Source organism: Chrysemys picta, chromosome 10 (assembly GCF_011386835.1).
Source record: "Chrysemys picta bellii isolate R12L10 chromosome 10, ASM1138683v2, whole genome shotgun sequence".
NCBI lineage: Eukaryota > Metazoa > Chordata > Testudines > Emydidae > Chrysemys > Chrysemys picta.
The window spans coordinates 78,613,291-78,632,293 of NC_088800.1; the positions used below are offsets into that span (position 1 = coordinate 78,613,291).

Consider the following 19,003-nt stretch of genomic DNA (forward strand, 5'->3'; position numbering starts at 1 on the left):
AAATATCAAACAGTGGCTTCTGGTGCATAGCAGGAAGACTTACTTATTAGTCATGTGCCCAGGGACATAAACAAATTGCTACTACCCTTTGTCTAATTGTGCAGGAAAAATAAAACCTGAAAATTGTAGGACAAATGCAGACCTGATGCATTGTCCTCAGTGGAGTTACATCAGGCCTGAATTATGCCCGGTGTCTTTCTAGTCAAGGCCTCTAAAATCAAGGAGACCAGCTATGTATTTTGGAATTGACATTATCATTATTGAAAACCAAAGATCTGTATTTCAAAAAAGACTATTTAAGTTGCTGAAGGAGAGTGTCAGTTTTCTAATAGGGTAGAACTAAGGAAAACATTTCTTCTCCACCTCGCTAAAAGCATTTTCCTGGGGGAATCTAGAAAAGCAATATTCTGTGTGCCACTAGACTATTGCCCATCCCTCAATGGTTAATCATCCTGTGAAGGAATGTGCTACCCCTCTAATGGAAAGACTGGGGTCTGCCTCTGGGACAGCCTAGAGGGTAATCAAGGAGGCCCTGCCCTAGGGCTGGGCTTTATAAATAAGAAGAAGAGGTTCAGCTGCAAAGTAGAAGCCATGCAGGGGGCATGAGGTTTTTGCTCAGGCTCCAGCAGACCAGCCTTACGAGACTTAGAGGGTTGGTGTTATGGACTTCAAGTTTTGGGAGCTCTGAATCAGGGTCCAGTGGTGAGGACCTTATGAAATTTGTTGTAATTGCTCCCATCCTGAAGCCTTTTTATAAAGGGAAATGTTGTTTTGTTCATGTGTGTTGGGTTCTCCTTGCCCTGAGCCGATAAAGCAAACCTTTTGCTGCCCAATCGGGACATTAAGGTGGGACACACCTCCAACACCACACTGGGATGCAAAGGAGTGCAGAGGGACTGCTCACCCCTTTACACATTCCTTCCCAATTGTTTTTTTTGATCTGTAGTCACAGTTGCATCTGCTGGCTGGTGGACAGATACTTCCAATTAATTAACTAAACTCCCCATAACTTGTAGCCTGGAAATTGAAGCTTTTGAAGGTGAGTCAAAAGAAAAGCTAGAAGAAGCTTTGCAAAGGTTATATCAGTTGAAAGTTGCATATCTTAAAGCCATGCATATACAGAAGAACTGTAGAGAATCTGCAGTCACTGTCTATACCAAATATTTCAGGGAATAGCATTAGCTTGAAATTGAATAGGAATGAAACATGCCAATCTTGCAGCATGATCTAGAGGATTAACTGGGAGACTGGTGGCCTCAGAGTTAATGCCTGCTGTGCTGTTGACTCACTGGGTGGCCCTGGGGAAATCATCTAACCTCTCTTTAGCTTAGTTTCCCTATCTGTAAAATGAAGATGATAGTCTTTAGCTGCTCCACAGGTGTGTTGTGAGGATATATTACATAAAATATGAACAGTGCTCTGAAGCTCTGAAACACTAATATACATGCTGAATTCTATTATTATTAATAAGACGTGCCCTTTTCCAGAACCAAAAGCTACCATAGATCTATCTGTGAATCATAGCTATGACTATTCTGTAGATCATCAAGAGCACAAAATGCCTGTCTTTAAGAACTCTGTCCAGTCGATATTTGAGAAGCTGATGACAACAGTGGAGAGTTTGAGCAAATCCAGTGCTACTAGGAAGGACAAGGCCAGATAGAAAGGGAGGAGTCTTAAAAGGAGATGAACTATTCTAATAATTTAATTTGCCTTTGGGCAGGTTCTTTGTAAGAAGTTTGGTCTCAGACAGCTTGTGAAGAGAATTTGTCCCTCATCCTCATTATTATGTTTTACAGGCTGAACCCATTTACCTCTTATAAGCTGCGTCTGAAAGCAACCAATGATATTGGAGATAGTGACTTCAGTGCTGAGACAGAAGCAGTCACTACTCTGCAGGATGGTAAGAGAGATGGAGAGGGAATATGATCCTGCCCTTGGCATGAGATGGGGCGTGGGTAGAGCTCGCTATAACCTCTAGAACACACTTTCCAGTGGATTTAATTCCATTGTGTGCCTTAGACTGTGGTACCCACCCAGTTAAAAACAGTTCTGTTCACAAACAATTGATATGGGTGGTAAAGAGCTGAATTAATAACAGGCAGCTTTAAGTGTCCTGGTGTGCCCTCTGAAAATGAACCAAGTTTTCAAGAGTCTCCAAATGGAATTAAACTCTGTTTCATTGGTTTCCAAACTCTGTGCCAACCATTATCTTTGCAGAAATTGAATAATTTACAAGGGATCATTAAAAATAAATGTGGAGCTGTGCCTATGTTTGAAGAAATGTCTTCAATTGTTTTCACTCATGATCCACATTAGGCTGCAGTCCATCCAAATGGCTGAGGTGTGTTTAATTTACTTTGAGTTTAGTTACAGGGAATCCAGAACAGTTTGGCCTCCTTACAATCAAATGGGTAAAAACTGCAAAAATTCTCACCTCCTTAGCAAACTGTAATAGTTTATTCTGCCGAGCAAACCTAGTGCATTACACTGTGGAGAGCTGTGAGCACCTGATAAGCTTTTCCTTCTTTATTTCTGAGCTGATACATACTGGGTGTTAAGAGAGGTAGCCTAGACCAGTGGTTCTCAAACTAGGGCCGCCGCTTGTTCAGGGAAAGCCCCTGGCAGGCTAGGCCAGTTTGTTTACCTGCCACGTCCGCGGGTTTGGCTGATCGCGGCTCCCACTGGCCGTGGTCGGCCACTCCAGGCCAATGGGGGCTGCAGGAAGGGTGGCCAGCACATCCCTCGACCCGCGCCCTTCCCACAGTCCCCATCGGCCTGGAGCGGCGAACCACAGCCAGTAAACAAACCGGCCCACCAGGGGCTTTCCCTGAACAAGCGGCGGCCCTAGTTTGAGAACCACTGGCCTAGACAGAGGGGAAGTATGGTAGGTAACTGACCATGCATAGGAGTACTCTTGTCCACTCTCTTTCCATTGAGCAACATAACACTGAAGCTGGGACAGAAAGATCAGTAGTGAAGGAAGGAGGGGTTGATGGAGTAAGTTTTCTGTGTTTTGCCACAGTATTATAACCTTTTATTGTGTTTTGGATTTTGTTTAGTTCCAGGTGAACCTCCACGTTCTGTGTCAGTAACTCCCCACACTACCTCCTCTGTCCTCGTTCAGTGGCAGGTAGGTAAAATACAAAAATTACTAAAACATTTCTACAGTGACCTAAGATTGATGAACCTTGTTCGCCTAATGGCACAATGCAGTGAATAACTACTCTGCAAAGTGAGTATTAAAGCACACTAGAAAGACTGCAGCCTAGTTCCCTGCTGCTGATCCAGTTATATGTTATGATGAAAGATGTAAATTTCTGGTTCCTGGCTTTTAGTCTAAGGGGGACTGGGTAGTTATGCACCTTGAGGGAGACAGGAGACATAAAGGGGTTTCTACAGATGCCTGAGAATGTTTCTCTTACAAGTAGTACTGTCATCTTGCTGATATTACTAGGTATCACAGTTTGCCTGTACAATACACAGCAGAGTCATTGTCAGAGTTGGTAAGGATCAGGGAACAAAAATCTCATTCAGTTCAGATTGCATATAATCTCCTTCAGTTGATAAAACAGGCAAATGTGCTGTGTCTAAGACAACATTCGGATCTCCAAGGAATTCCATGTACACTTGGGCTCTTCCATTCTTTAGACCTCAAAAAGAAAGTTTCTCCAGAATAATGGATGCTGAGAGTAACCATGCCATATCTGCTTTAGAAATATATGCATTTTCAGTTTCTATTCCTATTTTTTTCAGTCTGGCCTGGGGCTACTTAGATTTCCTGGAACTCTTTGTGTGCTATTACTCGAGACTTCCTCTTGCTAGTGAGCATTAATACAGAAAACCCAATGGGTTAACCCATTGGATCTGTGACCTGTGCCAGAAATTCTGTCCCACCCTATGCCTAAGATAGACTTCTGCCCAAATAAGAAGTGCATCTTTGACAGGTTGCATTCTAGCGGAAAACATACAGTTTACAGTGTAGTCCAGGCTTCCTGCATGGTGGAAGAATTTTCTTTTATATATGAGGGCCTGTTTATTGCCATGCAACAGTACTTAGAAGGTATGTCTGGCTATTCAAAAGAGTAGTGAGCACATGTTCATGCAGCAACGCACTTTGTAACTCTCTCACTTTTACTGCATGTTGACAAATGGAAGACGTATTGAACAACTTTACCAATGGAGCTAGTATAGGTATTAATCAATTGCCCCACCTCCAAATCAATGTAGTCCTTTGCAAGGACAAACAGGGAATGTGAAATGTAGTGTACAATAAAAAAAAATTGTCCAATTGACTGATTATTGGGGGGTAATTAATGTGAAATAGGTGGTTGTTTAGGTAACTGGATCTTTTATACTTCATGAAAATGAAATGGGATAGTTGTGCCAGGCCACGTCAAGGGAGTTGCAGGCAATTACTTGTCATTACGACATGTCTTATATGGGATCACAGTAATTCAGCCGTACTTTATTTTTCAAATAAATACAAATCTCAAATCCCACAGTAGCCTACAACTAACAGGGCATTCTGCATCAGTGTTAAAGAATAATGTAAAACTGAAAACACCAGCCAGTCTAAATGGGAGGAGGGGAAGGAAGACTGTCGAGTTCCAAGCAAACCTGAATTTTTAACTTTGTATGTTGTTAATAACTCACAAAATAAAATCCAAATGCACCATCTCTCTTTGAATCCACTTATAGACTTTAAGGTCAAAAGGGACCAGTGTGATCATCTGGTCTGACCTCCTGCACGCCACAGAACCTCACCCACCCACTCCTGTAATAGACCCCTAACCTTTGGCTGAGTTACTGATGTCCTCAAATCATGGTTTAAAGACTTCAAGTTACAGCAAATTCACCATTTAGATTAGTTTAAACCTGCAAGTGACCTGTGCCCTATGCTGCAGAGGAAGGTGAAAACCACCCAGTGTCTCTGCCAATCTGACCCTGTGGAAAATTCCTTCCCGACCCCAAATATGGCAGTTGGTTACTCCCTGAGCATGTGCACAAGACCCTCCAAGCAGATACCTCAGAAAGAATTCTCTGTAGTAACTCAGAGCTCTCCCCATCTAGTGTCCCATCTCTGGCCATTAGGTATTTTTGCTGCTAGCAGTCACTAATGGGCCACATACCATCGTAGGCAGTCCCATCATACCCTCCCTTCCATAAATTTATCAAGTTCAGTCTTGAAGCCAGTTAGGTTTTTTGCCCTCACTGCTCCCCTTGGAAGGCTGTTCCAGAACTTCACTCCTCTGATGGTTAGAAACCTTTACCGAATTTCAAGCCTAAACTTGTTGGCCTATTTATCCATTTGTTCTTGCGTCCACATTGGCACCTAAGTTAAATAAGTCCTCTCCCTCCCTGGTATTTATCACTCTGATATATTTATGGAGAGCAATCATATCCCCCAGAGCCTTCTCTTGGTTAGGCTAAACAAGCCAAGCACTTTGTCTCTCCTCTCATAAGGTAGGTTTTCCATTCCTTGGATTATCCTACTAGCCCTTCTCTGCACCTGTTCCAGTTTGAATTCATCTTTTTTAGACATGGGAGACCAGAATTGCACACAGTATTCCAGATGAGGTCTCACCAGTGCCTTGTATAATAACACTTTCCTGTCTCTACTGGAAATATCTCTCCTGATGCATCCTAGAACTGCATTAGCCTTTTTCACAGCCACATCACATTGATGGCTCATAGTCATCCTGTGAGCAACTAAGGCACCTAGGTCTTTCTCCTCCTCTGTTGCTTCCAACTGATAAGTCCCTAGTTTATAGCAAAAATTTTTGTTGTTAGTCCCTAAATACATAACCTTGCACTTTGCACTATTAATTTTCATCCCATTTCTATTACTCCAGTTTACAAGGTCATCCAGATCTTCTTGTATGATAATCTGATCCTCCTCCATATTGGCAATACCTCCAAACTTTGAGTCATCTGCAAATTTTAATTAGCGCACACTCACTTTTTGTATCAAGGTCAGAAATAAAACTGTTAAATAAGATTGGTCCCAAGACCGATCCTTGAGGAACTCCACTAGTAACCTCCCTCCAGCCTTTCAGTATGAGCCATTGTAGTCTCCCCTTTAACCAGTTCCTTATCCACCTTTCAATTCTCATATTAATTCCCATCTTCTCCAATTTAACTAATAATTTCCCATGTGGAATTATATCAAATGCCTTACTGAAATCCAGGTAGATTAGATCAACTGCATTTCTTTGGTCCAGTCAGTCCATTATTTTTAAATGTAACTAGTAGAAAACAAGTGCTTTCCATCAAAGCCTATTATAATAATATTCTAAGATTGGTTTTAAAAATTCTAGATGATGTTACTGTTAACTTCAAGATTGTGTATCACTTTACTTCCATTTCAGACACAAGAGTTTCTGTAACTCACATGATGTAAACAAATTGTTCTTATTACTGCTGCACTCCATCCAGGCAGCCACTCATAATCACTTTACCTACCTCAGCAGATCCCTTGGGCCTTTCTCCAGATAGATAAAAATCCTAAATAATCCATTACATCAAAAGCAGAGGTTTACCCATGAAAGACAGATAGGAGTGAAAGACCTGACCTTTCAGCAAAGTACCCTTTTCAAGGAAAAATCATCATTTTCATGGCAAAGAGAGAAAAACATCCTGGGCCATTTATCTTCTGAGTATTTGTGCTAGATTTGAAGGAGGAAAGGACTGGGGAAAACATGAAAGTATAAATACAAGTTGATTGTCAACAGATTCATGTGGAATTAAAGAAATATCCTTTAATTAGATGTATAACATAACATGGAGCATTAGTGTCCCTCATATACTCTTGTTCAATAGTGTTTACCTTTTTTTTTTACATCATATAGGAAATGGTACAGTAAAGTATTTGCAAAAAGAAGAACAGGAGGACTTGTGGCACCTTAGAGACTAACAAATTTATTAGAGCATAAGCTTTCGTGGACTACAGCCCACTTCTTCGGATGCATATAGAATGGAACATATATTGAGGAGATATATATACACACATACAGAGAGCATAAACAGGTGGGAGTTGTCTTACCACCTCTGAGAGGCCAATTAATTAAGAGAAAAAAATCTTTTGAAGTGATAATCAAGCTAGCCCAGTACAAATTGGCCTCTCAGAGGTGGTAAGACAACTCCCACCTGTTTATGCTCTCTGTATGTGTGTATATATATCTCCTCAATATATGTTCCATTCTATATGCATCCGAAGAAGTGGGCTGTAGTCCACGAAAGCTTATGCTCTAATAAATTTGTTAGTCTCTAAGGTGCCACAAGTCCTCCTGTTCTTCTTTTTGCGGATACAGACTAACACGGCTGCTACTCTGAAACCTTTCAGTAAAGTATTTGTCCATAAACAAAGTCTTTCATGTTTTTTTGAAGTGCTTTATGACACTTCTCACTAATTAAAAAGAAGCTGCATATGTTGGATGTAAGAAAGGGCCTTGCTATTCTACTTTGACAGGACTAGACCCCTCACAAATTCCCCAGGCTCTTTGTGGCTTATGGGGAGAGGGCTAGGAGACAAGTAGTGTCCATCTATCCAGATGGATAGCCAAGTGCATCAGATCATGTTATAGATGACAGGGGCACCTCTTCCTGGAAGAGAATTAGCACATTGCACAAGGGCACCGGCTACATTGGTGACTTCTTGTGCATACCCCTCAGAGACATCCGCAGGGCAGTAAGTTGGTCTTTTCTTCACATGTTCACAAAGTGCAAGTGACCAGGGATGATGCTAGGTTTGGCAAGATGCTACTGCAGTCACTCTACGTGTGAATGCCTTGTACCTTCCTCCGGGAAGTTCTACTGCTTACGAGTCACCAGCTGTGGAATGTGATGAGGACTATCACTCGATACAGAAAAGGATTCCTTATCTATTACTTACTATTACTTATCTCTACAGTAATGGATCTTCTTCAAGATATGTAGTCCATATACATATTCCATGGCCCACTCTCCCCTCGTGCTACTGCAGACTCCACAGGCTAGGGGCTCTGAAAGCCGTGGAAGAACTGAGGTGGGGGAGCAGGTCCACCCCTTATACTCTCACGCAGGCCCCTGAGGAAATGAAGGATGCATGTGCTGCCCCTCCCGGCACTGCTAACTAGAAAGTTCTTCAACACATGCACACTGGTGTGGTGCAATCACTAGCTGTGGAATATGTTTATGGACTGCACATCTCGAAGAACGTCTGTTACTGCACAGGTAAGCAATTCCCTTTTCCCTCAGCCTTAGGTTATGCACCAACCCCCCCAAAATATTTTTTGCCCTAATGCAGAGGCATTATTTTTCTGTAGTACAGTCAGTTCTGGTGGGTGTCTTTTTGTTGGTGATGGTATGGAGCCGGGGGTGTTATGTTCTTTTTTTTTTTTTTTTTTTTTTTTTCATAGCAGTATGCTAGACTGTTACCAAATTCTTCTTTAAATTTTCCAGTACTTGCCTCTTTCCCTGTTTTAAATGGTTGAATTATTGGTTTTCACTTTCTTCTTTAAAATTACACAGGGTGTTACCTGGTATTGTCACTGCATTTCACCCCAGTAGTTACAGTGATGGACAAAGTTATTTCTGTAAAGTTTCCAAAGTACATGGAGATCTTTCTGGAATTTAAAAGCAAGATCATTATAGCTACAGGCATTATCATTTACCCTTTCAGTTCCTTGCTGCTTAAATTTGAGAGCATGGATCTTTAGAAAATAATGGCTCAAGGTCACTTTTCTTCTCTGCCACATTAAAACTACAGTGAGCTCCTGAAAAAAAAACACTTTTTTTGCAAACCATCATGACTCCCATATCCCTGTCTATATCTAAGTAAGTCACTCAGATAAAAACTCTCCTCTCAGTATAATGGATTTCTTAGGCTTTTTTATCTCTAGTTGGAGAAGGACCTGCGGGACTGCAGTAGCATTCCACTGCTGAGATATAAGTCCTATTGAGTGGCAGCGTATGTTCTAGAGAAATAACAAGTGTATGGATGGCCAGGCTGGTGGCCCTACATAATTACTATGTAGCTCCGAACTGTTATGCTAGAGATCCATATTTAGTTCTCAAGTTAAATTTCTTGTTCTTCAACATAGCCCAGTATCCAAAGGGGGTACCTTGCTGATGTGAGAACAGCAATGTTGGACTCTATTCACTCCTCCTCAACCAGAAAGAAGATTCTTTGAAGCAGGAGTGAGTGGAACGAGCAGAATCCTGGGGGGTCCCAATTTATTATGTGCAAGACTCCTTGGGGGAAAAGAAAGACAGTCTAAAGGGGAAGGGATAGCTCAGTGGTTTAAGCATTGGCCTGCTAAACCAAGGGTTGTGAGTTCAATCCTTGAAGGGACCATTTAGGGATCTGGGGTAAAAATCTGTCTGGGGATTAGTTCTGCTTTGAGGTCTCTTCCATCCCTGATATTCTAAGGAGTGTTGTAGGTGAGACTTATACTCATGGCACAAAAAGGGAGAGACCGTAACCATCCTTCACTTCCTAAATTGCAGTTATTCTCATGACTTGTGTGTTTCTTTGTTATAGACAGGCACATGTGGCTTGAGGGATGTGTGTTCTGCACTAGCCAAATGTCAATGAGCAGCAGTACCTCATATGGAAGTAGGGCTATTACCAAAATACCTGTTTTTCACCTAATTAGTTAAAACTACTGATCCTTATTCTGCTTCTCATCACCTACTCCTCATCTCCAACCATGCTGAATCCAGAAGCTGTCCTCAAGGAGAACAGCCAGGAGAGAATCGCTGTTTAATAATAACGCTGTTGCAAAAATTTGAATTCCTCTTCTGCTGCTAAATGTCTGAAAAATTGGCTTCCTTTTCTGCTGTTTTTGTGGCAGGCAACATGTAGCCACATCTGTGTTTTTTGCCACTGGTTTGTCCAGACAATTTGTCACACACAAGATCTTGTGCATTCAGGATGTAGAAAGCTCATGTTCTTGTGAATCAAATAAGCCGTGAACTACTAAATCCAGGGCATTTTTTAACTATTGTCTCTGAGTTAAAATAACAATGATGCCTTTAAATGTTGTTTTGTAACTTCCACGAATGTTTTGCTCTTGTATTGTTGAGGGATCTGTTTTCACCATAGAAGTCTGAGTCCCTGTCGCACAGAACCCAGACTCTGGATGAGACTGTCTAAACCAATGTCTTAAGCTGTCTGATGTTTGTTGCATTGAACTTCTTACCAAGCACATTCCTAATGTGAATTTCTTGCAGCCACCAAAGGTTGAGAGTCTGAATGGCTTGCTGTTGGGGTATCGGATTTATTACCGGGAGCTGGAGTATGAAACTGGGCCTGGAACAGAGTCCAAGACTATTAAAATCCCTTCAGCTTTACGAGCTGAACTTACACGTGAGTAGACACACTGCTGTATTACAAGCTGATAATCCACCATTCCATCAGAGCCCGCACCCCTCATTACTCAGTGGAAAGGATGTGCCACAGGTGCTAAATTATTTAACACTTAAGTACATAGGACAGAGATGCTCAGAGATGCTATTAACTATGGTCTAAACTGCATTATATTTAATGGCACTCTCCAGTCCATGCCAGCATGCTTGAAGTGGCATTCTCTCTCCCTCTTTGTTTCTCCTCCCTCCATGCATACTCTGATTTCCTGCTTTCTCCTATTTCCATCTGGTGGTTACTGTGGTACACTATGTTCTGGCTTCATACACAAAAGGTAGCAGATGCGTTTTTGGAAAATGTATTATTTCAATAAAAGGTGTTTTTTTTCTTTCTTTCCAGTATGACCAAAACAGCTGATGTGAATATTTAAAGTTTCTAAGTGTTTGTCGTTATTTAGGGAAGAAATGGAAAGGAAATAAAATAAATAAAAAGCAAGAGTCTCATTGGCGTATCGGTTAATAATAGTCAGCAAACATTTTATTGATGGAAAGAATAGTGAGAAGGAGAAGAGTAAGAGAAAAATGAAGAGGAGATTTAAACAGAAGAAGGAAAGTAGGGGGGGGAAGAATAAGGCCATAAGAACCAGGTGGGAGAGGAGGACCACGTGATGGCTCAGTAGCTTGAGAGATGTGGACTAGCAATAAGATGTCATCATGACGGATAAGGTTCTGCCATGATTGAAATCAATGGGATTACTCTCAGGTTAAAATTCTACTCCCTGTGAGTAAGAGTGGCACAATCTGGCCCTGCAGGGTTTTCATGATGTGATAATGTCGTGCAGCATTTCTCAGTACTGGGAGAACCCATCCAGGCTATCTCCTATAGACGCTGTTATGATGAGATCGATAGAGAGTAGATTTTCTTTAAAATAGCTTATGCATCAAATTCGGTCTTACACTATGTACAATCCCATTGTAAATTAAGTCAGGGCAGAATGTGGCCCTAAAGGTTCCAGAGCTGATTTTCTAATAGTGCTGTAGTATAAATCACCCTCCTGTGCTTTTTCAGGAAAGAGAGAGAGATTTTTAAAGCAAATTCCCTCTTCTCTTAAAGCAATACAGTGTTATTTGTACCCATGCATACCGCTCTTCCACAGTGACCTGCTGTTTTTATACAGTTTATTATTACTGTAAATACCATGAAAATGAAACTGGGGGAAACTTAGTTTATGTTTTAAAGAAATAAATCCCACATCATTTTAAGCGTTAGCTGTTTATGTCCCATATTTGGGGACTTTATCCTATGATGCTCCACATTTAAGCTTGGGTAGGCTGAGAACTAACAATTCAGTGCAGTGCTGGGAGTTTTCCCCATAGAATTTGCCTCCCTTATACGCATTTGTTCTATTTAATGTAAGGAATCAGTACGTTTCCCTGTGCTGTATATTTGTGTGATTCTCTCTGTGGTGATGAAATGAAACAGCCCCTTGTGAGGGAGATGCTTTTGATGTATTACGAGAGAGTGATGTGATTTTATTGCCCTTCAAGGTACAGTCCTAAAGCTCAAACTGTGTACGTGTGTGCTGCATCATTTCCCTCTGTCTCTGCTGTACATCATTTGCAATAACTGTTTCCCTGCACTGTAACAAGCTTTCTGCTTTGCTTACTCTGAATAGCCCAAAGCAGCTTCCAGACAGTGAATAGCCCCTCTGCATTAACGACGTATGAATTAACACGTAAGTGCACGCTGCCTTGACTTTTTGTAATGGTTGGGAATACACTATGGGCAAACTTCTATGGTTCCCTTCACCGAATCATGCAGAAACCAACTCAGATTAATGACTCTGCTTCTTTTTCTTTAAACGCTTCTTTCCAATATATCAAGACATTGATGCTGCAAATAGGTAACAGTTTAAAAATAAGGCTGCTGGAAAGGTGAAGCATTATTGACTCTAACATCTCAGTATTTCTGATGCTAAATGAATTCTGATTTTGTTCGCCTCATATTTCACAGCCCATCTGAGTTTAACTGAATCACATCATTAGTCCTTTGATTCGAACACTGGGATGCTGAGGCACTCCCGCAAGTGGAGGGCTAATTTAGAAAGGGCCCAAAGAATTTGTATGCAGCTCAGAGGTGTGTTCAGTTGGAAATGAATAAAACAGGCTTCGACGGAGTTAAAAGGCAAGTTGCTTTCTGGTGATGATGGTTCACTAGGCAGGTTTGGCCCCAGGCTTTTAAGTTACAGATTGTTAGGGGGGAAAGAAGTGAAGCCCTAGCCCCACACGCATTTGGATGTCTGAACTCGCATATGTTCCGTTTTCCTGGCATTGAAACCCTTCTCGTGATTTTTTTTTTAACAACAAGAGCAATAAAAGTTACTCTGTCCACGCTGACAAGTGCTGCAATTCCTATCAAGATGGCTGTTTCCTACGGTATATCAATGTTTTATTTATAGGCTGGCAAAGCCTTAGTGATGTATCAAAAAATCATCTACTGTGTATCTGAAACGAGTCAGAGATGCTGGACTCTGACTCAGAGATGTGGGCAGAACACTTGTAAATACTTCTGTGAAGCTGAAATTAGAAGGACCCCTGTGATCAGATTTATTGAACCTTTACTGAACTGATGGCCTGCCGGGAGCCACAGAGGTAGGGGTGTAGTGTGATTCACAGATAACCGGGAAAAGGTATTGACAAGGGGAGAAATTCAGACCCATATCCACAAACACACCTGTGTGAATAAACTCAGTGCTGATTAAAGTACAATTTTATTATACTATTGGCCTGTCTTTCGATATACTTTTGCTGTGATACTTTTGCCTGTTAGGTGATAAATATTTACTGTAGAGTAGGTTATTTCATTTTCAGATGCAAATCCTGGAACTCTGGCAGCTGCAGCCAGCCCTCTGTGAGGGTATTTACATGATTCTAGTCTGCCTCTTGTCTTTCCCTTGTTTATTAATTACCCTAATGCCATGGTTTTTGCTAGCTTCTTTTCTCCCTGCTGTCACTCTTTCCACAGCTGTTAGTGTATTTCCTATGGGTCAGCTAAGAAATTTTTGCCCAGTGGCCAAATGGAGCGTAGAAGAAGTTGATCTTAAAAAGGAAGGAGATTTCAATGTTCAAACTGTGATCGCTGCAAGAAAAATAATTCTGTGCAGCCCTTTGAATAGGACTACAAATTCCATCCATGAGTCTCCCTCTGCACCCCACTTCAGCAGCTGCAAACAGTAATGATGCTGCTGTTGATTGTTCCCAAGGTGGAACTCTTTGAGGCTGGGGGAAGGCCTGCAGCTATGACATCTCCCACCAGCAGACATCAGGATGAGTCCAGATCTTGAACTTTCTGGAGCACAGTGCAGAATCCACTCCATGCACATGCTTCCCCCCTGAGTAATGGCAGCTGTGGAATAGCCCAGCAATGTTTCTCTTCTCCCTCCCCCCCCCCCTTCCCTCCCCACTAGTCACCCACCAAGTATTATCCCTTTTATGGAAGCAGCAAAATAAGGAAGCAATAGGAAAGTCAGGTCCTTTCTTGGGGCAGATATGGTGCCTTTCATATTTATGTAAGTACAATGATGATGTGTGAATTAGAGAAGGATATAGCCAGGTAAATACTAACTTTTCAGCGACTTACAGTTTCTAGTATTCTAGCACTGTATCGAGTGAGACACAGAATTCTGGGTATAAAGAGCTGAGGGAGTATGAAGTGGGATGTTAAAAGTGCCCATTTTTTTAATCTGCTGATTTAAATTTCCAGAGCTGAAGAAATACAAGAGATATGAAGTTGTAATAACAGCATATAACATCATTGGGGAGAGCCCTACCAGCACACCTGTGGAAGTATTTGTTGGTGAAGCAGGTAAGCAAATGGAAAATGAATTGATTTAAATAGCACCTGAGTTTTTTCACACTTTCCAGGTGGTTGAGACAGTAACTGGGGTATTGGAGAGATTCCCACACAAGTTTCTGCAGCACCTCCTGCTGGCAGAAGTTGAGACTGGAGTGCCATAGTCATTTGCTGTTCAGAAGCCAACACATCTACAATACCCAGAATAACGAAGGAAAATGCCTCCTGAAGAAAGAGGAGAGCAAATGTTTTGAGCAATTTTCAAAAGATTAACATCTGTACCAAATTAGCTGGGAAAGGGAAACTGGAAGTGTGAGGAAAAGACGACTCAATATAAAGAAGTAAAAATTGGAGATTAGGAAAACTACAAGGGAAAGGAAGAGGGGGGTCATAAAACAGAGACATTGGAAGTAGACCCTTTTTTATTTTACAGCCCTCTTGCATGGCAATGTTTTCTGTGCATGCACCTCCACAAACATAGCTTGAACAGTTGAATCCATGGAGGGGATTGTCTCCAGGTTAGAGGTAGCTCTGGAGCTGAAGTTCCCAGTCACCCACAAGACAATGAATACTCTTTACCTCTGCCTCTAATCTAACCAGCTGCAAATCCTCCCTCAGTACCTAGATATCTGTCTTGCCATGCACCTTTGCATTACTTTGTATGGATCTAGTACAGAAATGTGCACTGTGCTTTACAAAGTGTAACTTGCAGATCAATTTACAGTCCCTATCCTAAAGGGCTCAGAGTCAAGAGGCACAAGTCATCACAGTGCTCATTACCAAATACTTACCATTTGAACGCTTCATGAAACAGGGACCCTGTCCCCCACAGTAATTCTTGCTGGGAGAAGATGGGATTAGAGTAACTGTCATCTTCCCCCACAGCCCATGTCACTACTTCATTCTTTACAAGTGACTCCAGCTGGAAGAGGCTGGCACTGGGGTAGCTGTGAGCTTCCTCAGCTATTACTTCTGTACCATTCCCCATAGCAACTTCTCCCATTAGAGTCTCAGGTAAGATGGGATTCCACCACCACTTGGTCTCTTGCCCAATCAGCTATATGAACCAATCTGATTTCACTTTTACTCTTTTTCTTAAATCTAAGATTTAAAGGTTTGAGTTCGAACTCTAGAGATGGCTTTTTTATTGCTATATTAAATACTGGATTTCTGTGAACTAAGAAAAAGAAATTATTAACTCTGTTTAATCTTTTTTATTTCAGACATAGTTGTAATGTTCACTGTTATATAAAATTTCATCAATTAATCAGAGGTGGCCCTGCTCTCCAGTTCCAGTTGGAGATACTTACATAATTGAGATAGTTAGTTATTTTGCTGGAGTTCTAACTTCTTCCTGCAAAAGATGGCAAAGGAAGCTCCAAATGGAGCCAAGTATGTCTGGCTTCAAAACAATTTTCCTTTCATAACTAAGAGCTCATCTCTACAAGGTGTTTACACACACACACACACACACACACACACACACACACACACACACACACCCTGATAAATACAACAAAAGGAGGCTGCTACATGTCTTTAAAGCCCTCAACCCACATATTGCTCTTAGCAGCCCACATGGGTGGCAGGGGGATGAAGAGCTCATGAATACAGCAAGGCACCTGGAGGGCCTTCTTTCATATGTAGCCAGGGATGGGGTTTCTCAAGCTGCAGCACAGTTTGCTGGGTTTATTAGGCCTTGTGGAGTTTACTCTAATTAGGGACAATACAGATCCGTGCTGTGGAAATTGTGAATTTAGGATCTTCCTGCAGATTTCCCGACCTATTGTGTGATGTTACAGTGCAGTGTTAAGTGGCTGTCATGTTTCAACCCAGAGGTGGCAGCTTTTCTTTAGGGAGTGATGTGTTCCCTCTATATAGCTTGTATGTTATTTTAAGTTTTTGAAGTGATTTTGGAATCCTTTAGGATGAAAGGTGCTGCATAAATAGAAATTGTTTTGTTTTATTGGCATTTCTCAGGGCTTCCTAGCTGCAGTAGCAAAGGCAACTAAACAACAAGCAGGAAGAGATGGGTCTTTGATTTGGTTTTGGCTCTGGAGGGACTCATTTACAAAAGATCACACAATTAAAATGTGAGGGTTACCAACACTGGGGGTGGGAGCTCACTAATCCACTGAAAGATAGAGATTATCATACCATCGCCAGTAGCGCACACATAGACAAAAGTAGACCAACACCAGTTCAGCTTACCCCAGATAGTCTATTGATGACTGCTGTTAAATGGCTGCTGCATTCCATCCCACAGGTTGCAGTATGTGGTGGGTAAAGTGAGTCCTTTTGTAGCTTGTACCGCTCTTCTGGAAGGAAGGTGCCATATAGAGAGAAAGATGCAAGGTATATATTTTGGGGGGGAATATGTCATTCCTAAATTTAGAATCCACTAGTCTCAGAAAGTTAAGATCTTCTGGCATTGTTTTCATCTTTATGTCTTGTGCTGCATGGAGCACAATCAGCACCAAATTACTCCTACCAGGGCCGGCTCCAGGCACCAGCGAAGGAAGCAGGTGCCTGGGGCGGCCAATAGAATGGGGCGGCAGTCCGTCCATTGTTGGGGTGGCACATCCGGGTCTACAGTGGCACTTCGGTGGCCGCTCAATCGGGTTTTCCTTCTTTTTTTTTCCTTCGCCGCTTGGGGCAGCAAAAAAGCTGGAGCTGGCTCCAACTCCTACACACTCATTGATGTGCAGTTCAAATAGTCTGAATTAAGGATTTATCCTTAATCTTTACCCTCTACAGATGGTAGAACCAACTTTCTGCCGGAGGATTACCTGCAGATCTGCCCCTTCCCTCTCTGTTAAATTTAAATTAGTCCTATTTGTTTGGATTTTATGTATTACAGTAATGCAGCTTTTCAGTACTCGGGGCATGCTTGACTATTTTTTTTAAATGCCCTAATAAATAGAGATCTGTGGGTTACCCCAGATCAAATCAAACAACCCAGTAACAACATAACACAACTATAACAAGACAAGAAGGAATCACCAGCACACCAGACTCCTACACTACTACTACTAATCAACCTTACCCAACACCCATCTCCTCAGAGGCAAGGATCCTAGCCATCGGGTACCCATTGTGATGCACTTGGCGTTCAGGGCAAGAAGGAAGATGACAATATTTCTGTGAGAGTGACATGATTGTTGACAAGACTGGGCAGTAATGGTGACACTCTGTCTCCTGACTTGAGCAGTGAAATAGTGGGGTAGATGCAAGCGGCTTTTTCCTAGGGGACGAGCACACCGACCGGCAGATTCCTCTTCTGAGTGGACTAGAAGATGCTTGTAATGGTCTAATGTTGCCGTTTAGATCCAGCCACAGCTCTGCCCTGCTCATTAGTGAACCGTGTGCAGCTCCTCACAAATGACAGAAAAATGGAAAGCTGCTACTTAACAGAAATTAGAAAGGGAGTCACAGCCCCTTCGGCAGGCCCCCTTCTCTCCTTGTTAATTCATTTAACAGTTCAGCTGTCAGGGCTCCAGCTTCGTTGGAAAGCCAGTGAATGTTCAGTGAGAGCCTAGGTACTGATATTAATCCTGGTCCTAAATACAGCTGCTACCAGAGGTGGTGTTCTGCTCGAATGAAATAAAGATTCCTTTACAGCCGCTTCTATGCCAGGAGCATTGGCTTGTTGTCGTTATCTGGCTGCGGGGTGGGATCTGGAGTTTAGGAAGCTTCCACTATCTGCATAATAGTTGAATAGAAATCACAGATTTAGGGTAGTCATGCTTCCCCTAATTTAGGGAGGTGAATAAAATGGAAGGCAGCAGTACAAATCCTTTGCTAACAAGCATGCACACACTGGTGCTTTCTCTCATCCAGCAGAGCTGCCCTGGATGAAATATAATGGAATTTTTAATTTTTTCTAGCAGCTGCTGCTGGAGGTGTATATTTTTGGGGAGGAAAGGGTGAAATATGCCAAGAACTACTTTCCTTTTAAACAGGTGATGAAGGCACTTGTGGGAAGGGGAAAGTGACGTGTGTCATTATAACTGATGGTGACATTGACGACCTTCATGCTTCACGGGAGCTGATGCATCTGATTTTTTTTCTTTTAATTTTTTTAATAATGAGCTCTGACAGCGGACTCGGCACAGGAAGCAAAAAAGACACAGCCAAGGACTCAGAGATGCAGACCCTCTTCCCGGGAGTCCTGTATTGAAATGCTGCCTTGGCTGCTAACATCAACTTTTGGAAAAGTATCTGTCTTGCTTTCACTTGTCTAATGAAAGTTGCAGTCTGGACAGTAATAGGACCATTTCTTCCCCTCCACCGCCTCCTGACTTGAATTTGCCCCCACAGTACAAAGCTTACAGAAGCCAAAGCAAATATCTTTTCCCACTATTACCTGTAATTATTTTCCTCTGCCTCCTTGCTTGCAGCACCACAAATGTCCCTAGAGCTCATAAACTTGTGTATTTTTCATCCCCCTGCCCACCTGCATCTAAAACACTGATAGTGCACCCCAGAAGGCTTTGTTCCTGTCAATTACAGCAGGAAAAGCATTCAAATTCTTCTGGGAAGTGTCTGGACTAGTACAGACAGGCAAGGAATAGAAACAGGCTGGGGAGTGCCAAGGACATGAATAGGAGATCGAGACTAGGAGGAACACAAGGTGCAGTGGGCTGGGGGGGCACTGAATATCTAGGTGGGAGAACTGGGACTGTGCTCAGGAAGGAGGAGCGGATAACAGCATTTTGGGGGCTGAAGGCTAAGTTCTAGACAATGCGGTGAGCTGCTCCCAGCAGGGTGTGTTCTCCCTTTGATTCTTGTTCTGCTATTGGA

General features: G+C 42.2%; 1 protein-coding gene across 3 annotated transcripts in view; it reads left to right on the top strand.

Moving 5' to 3' along the window:
• SDK1 (sidekick cell adhesion molecule 1) overlaps nt 1-19,003 on the top strand; it is a 672,364-nt gene that overhangs the window by 592,548 nt on the left and 60,813 nt on the right. For 2 of the 3 annotated variants that reach the window (XM_065560139.1, XM_042853129.2), the window contains 5 exons: nt 1,800-1,903; nt 3,063-3,133; nt 10,216-10,351; nt 12,024-12,083; nt 14,111-14,212. In XM_065560139.1, the coding sequence (XP_065416211.1) occupies nt 1,800-1,903; nt 3,063-3,133; nt 10,216-10,351; nt 12,024-12,083; nt 14,111-14,212 (473 nt within the window). The remainder of the gene's footprint in view (nt 1-1,799; nt 1,904-3,062; nt 3,134-10,215; nt 10,352-12,023; nt 12,084-14,110; nt 14,213-19,003) is intronic. The other variant, XM_065560140.1, reaches the window with a different exon arrangement.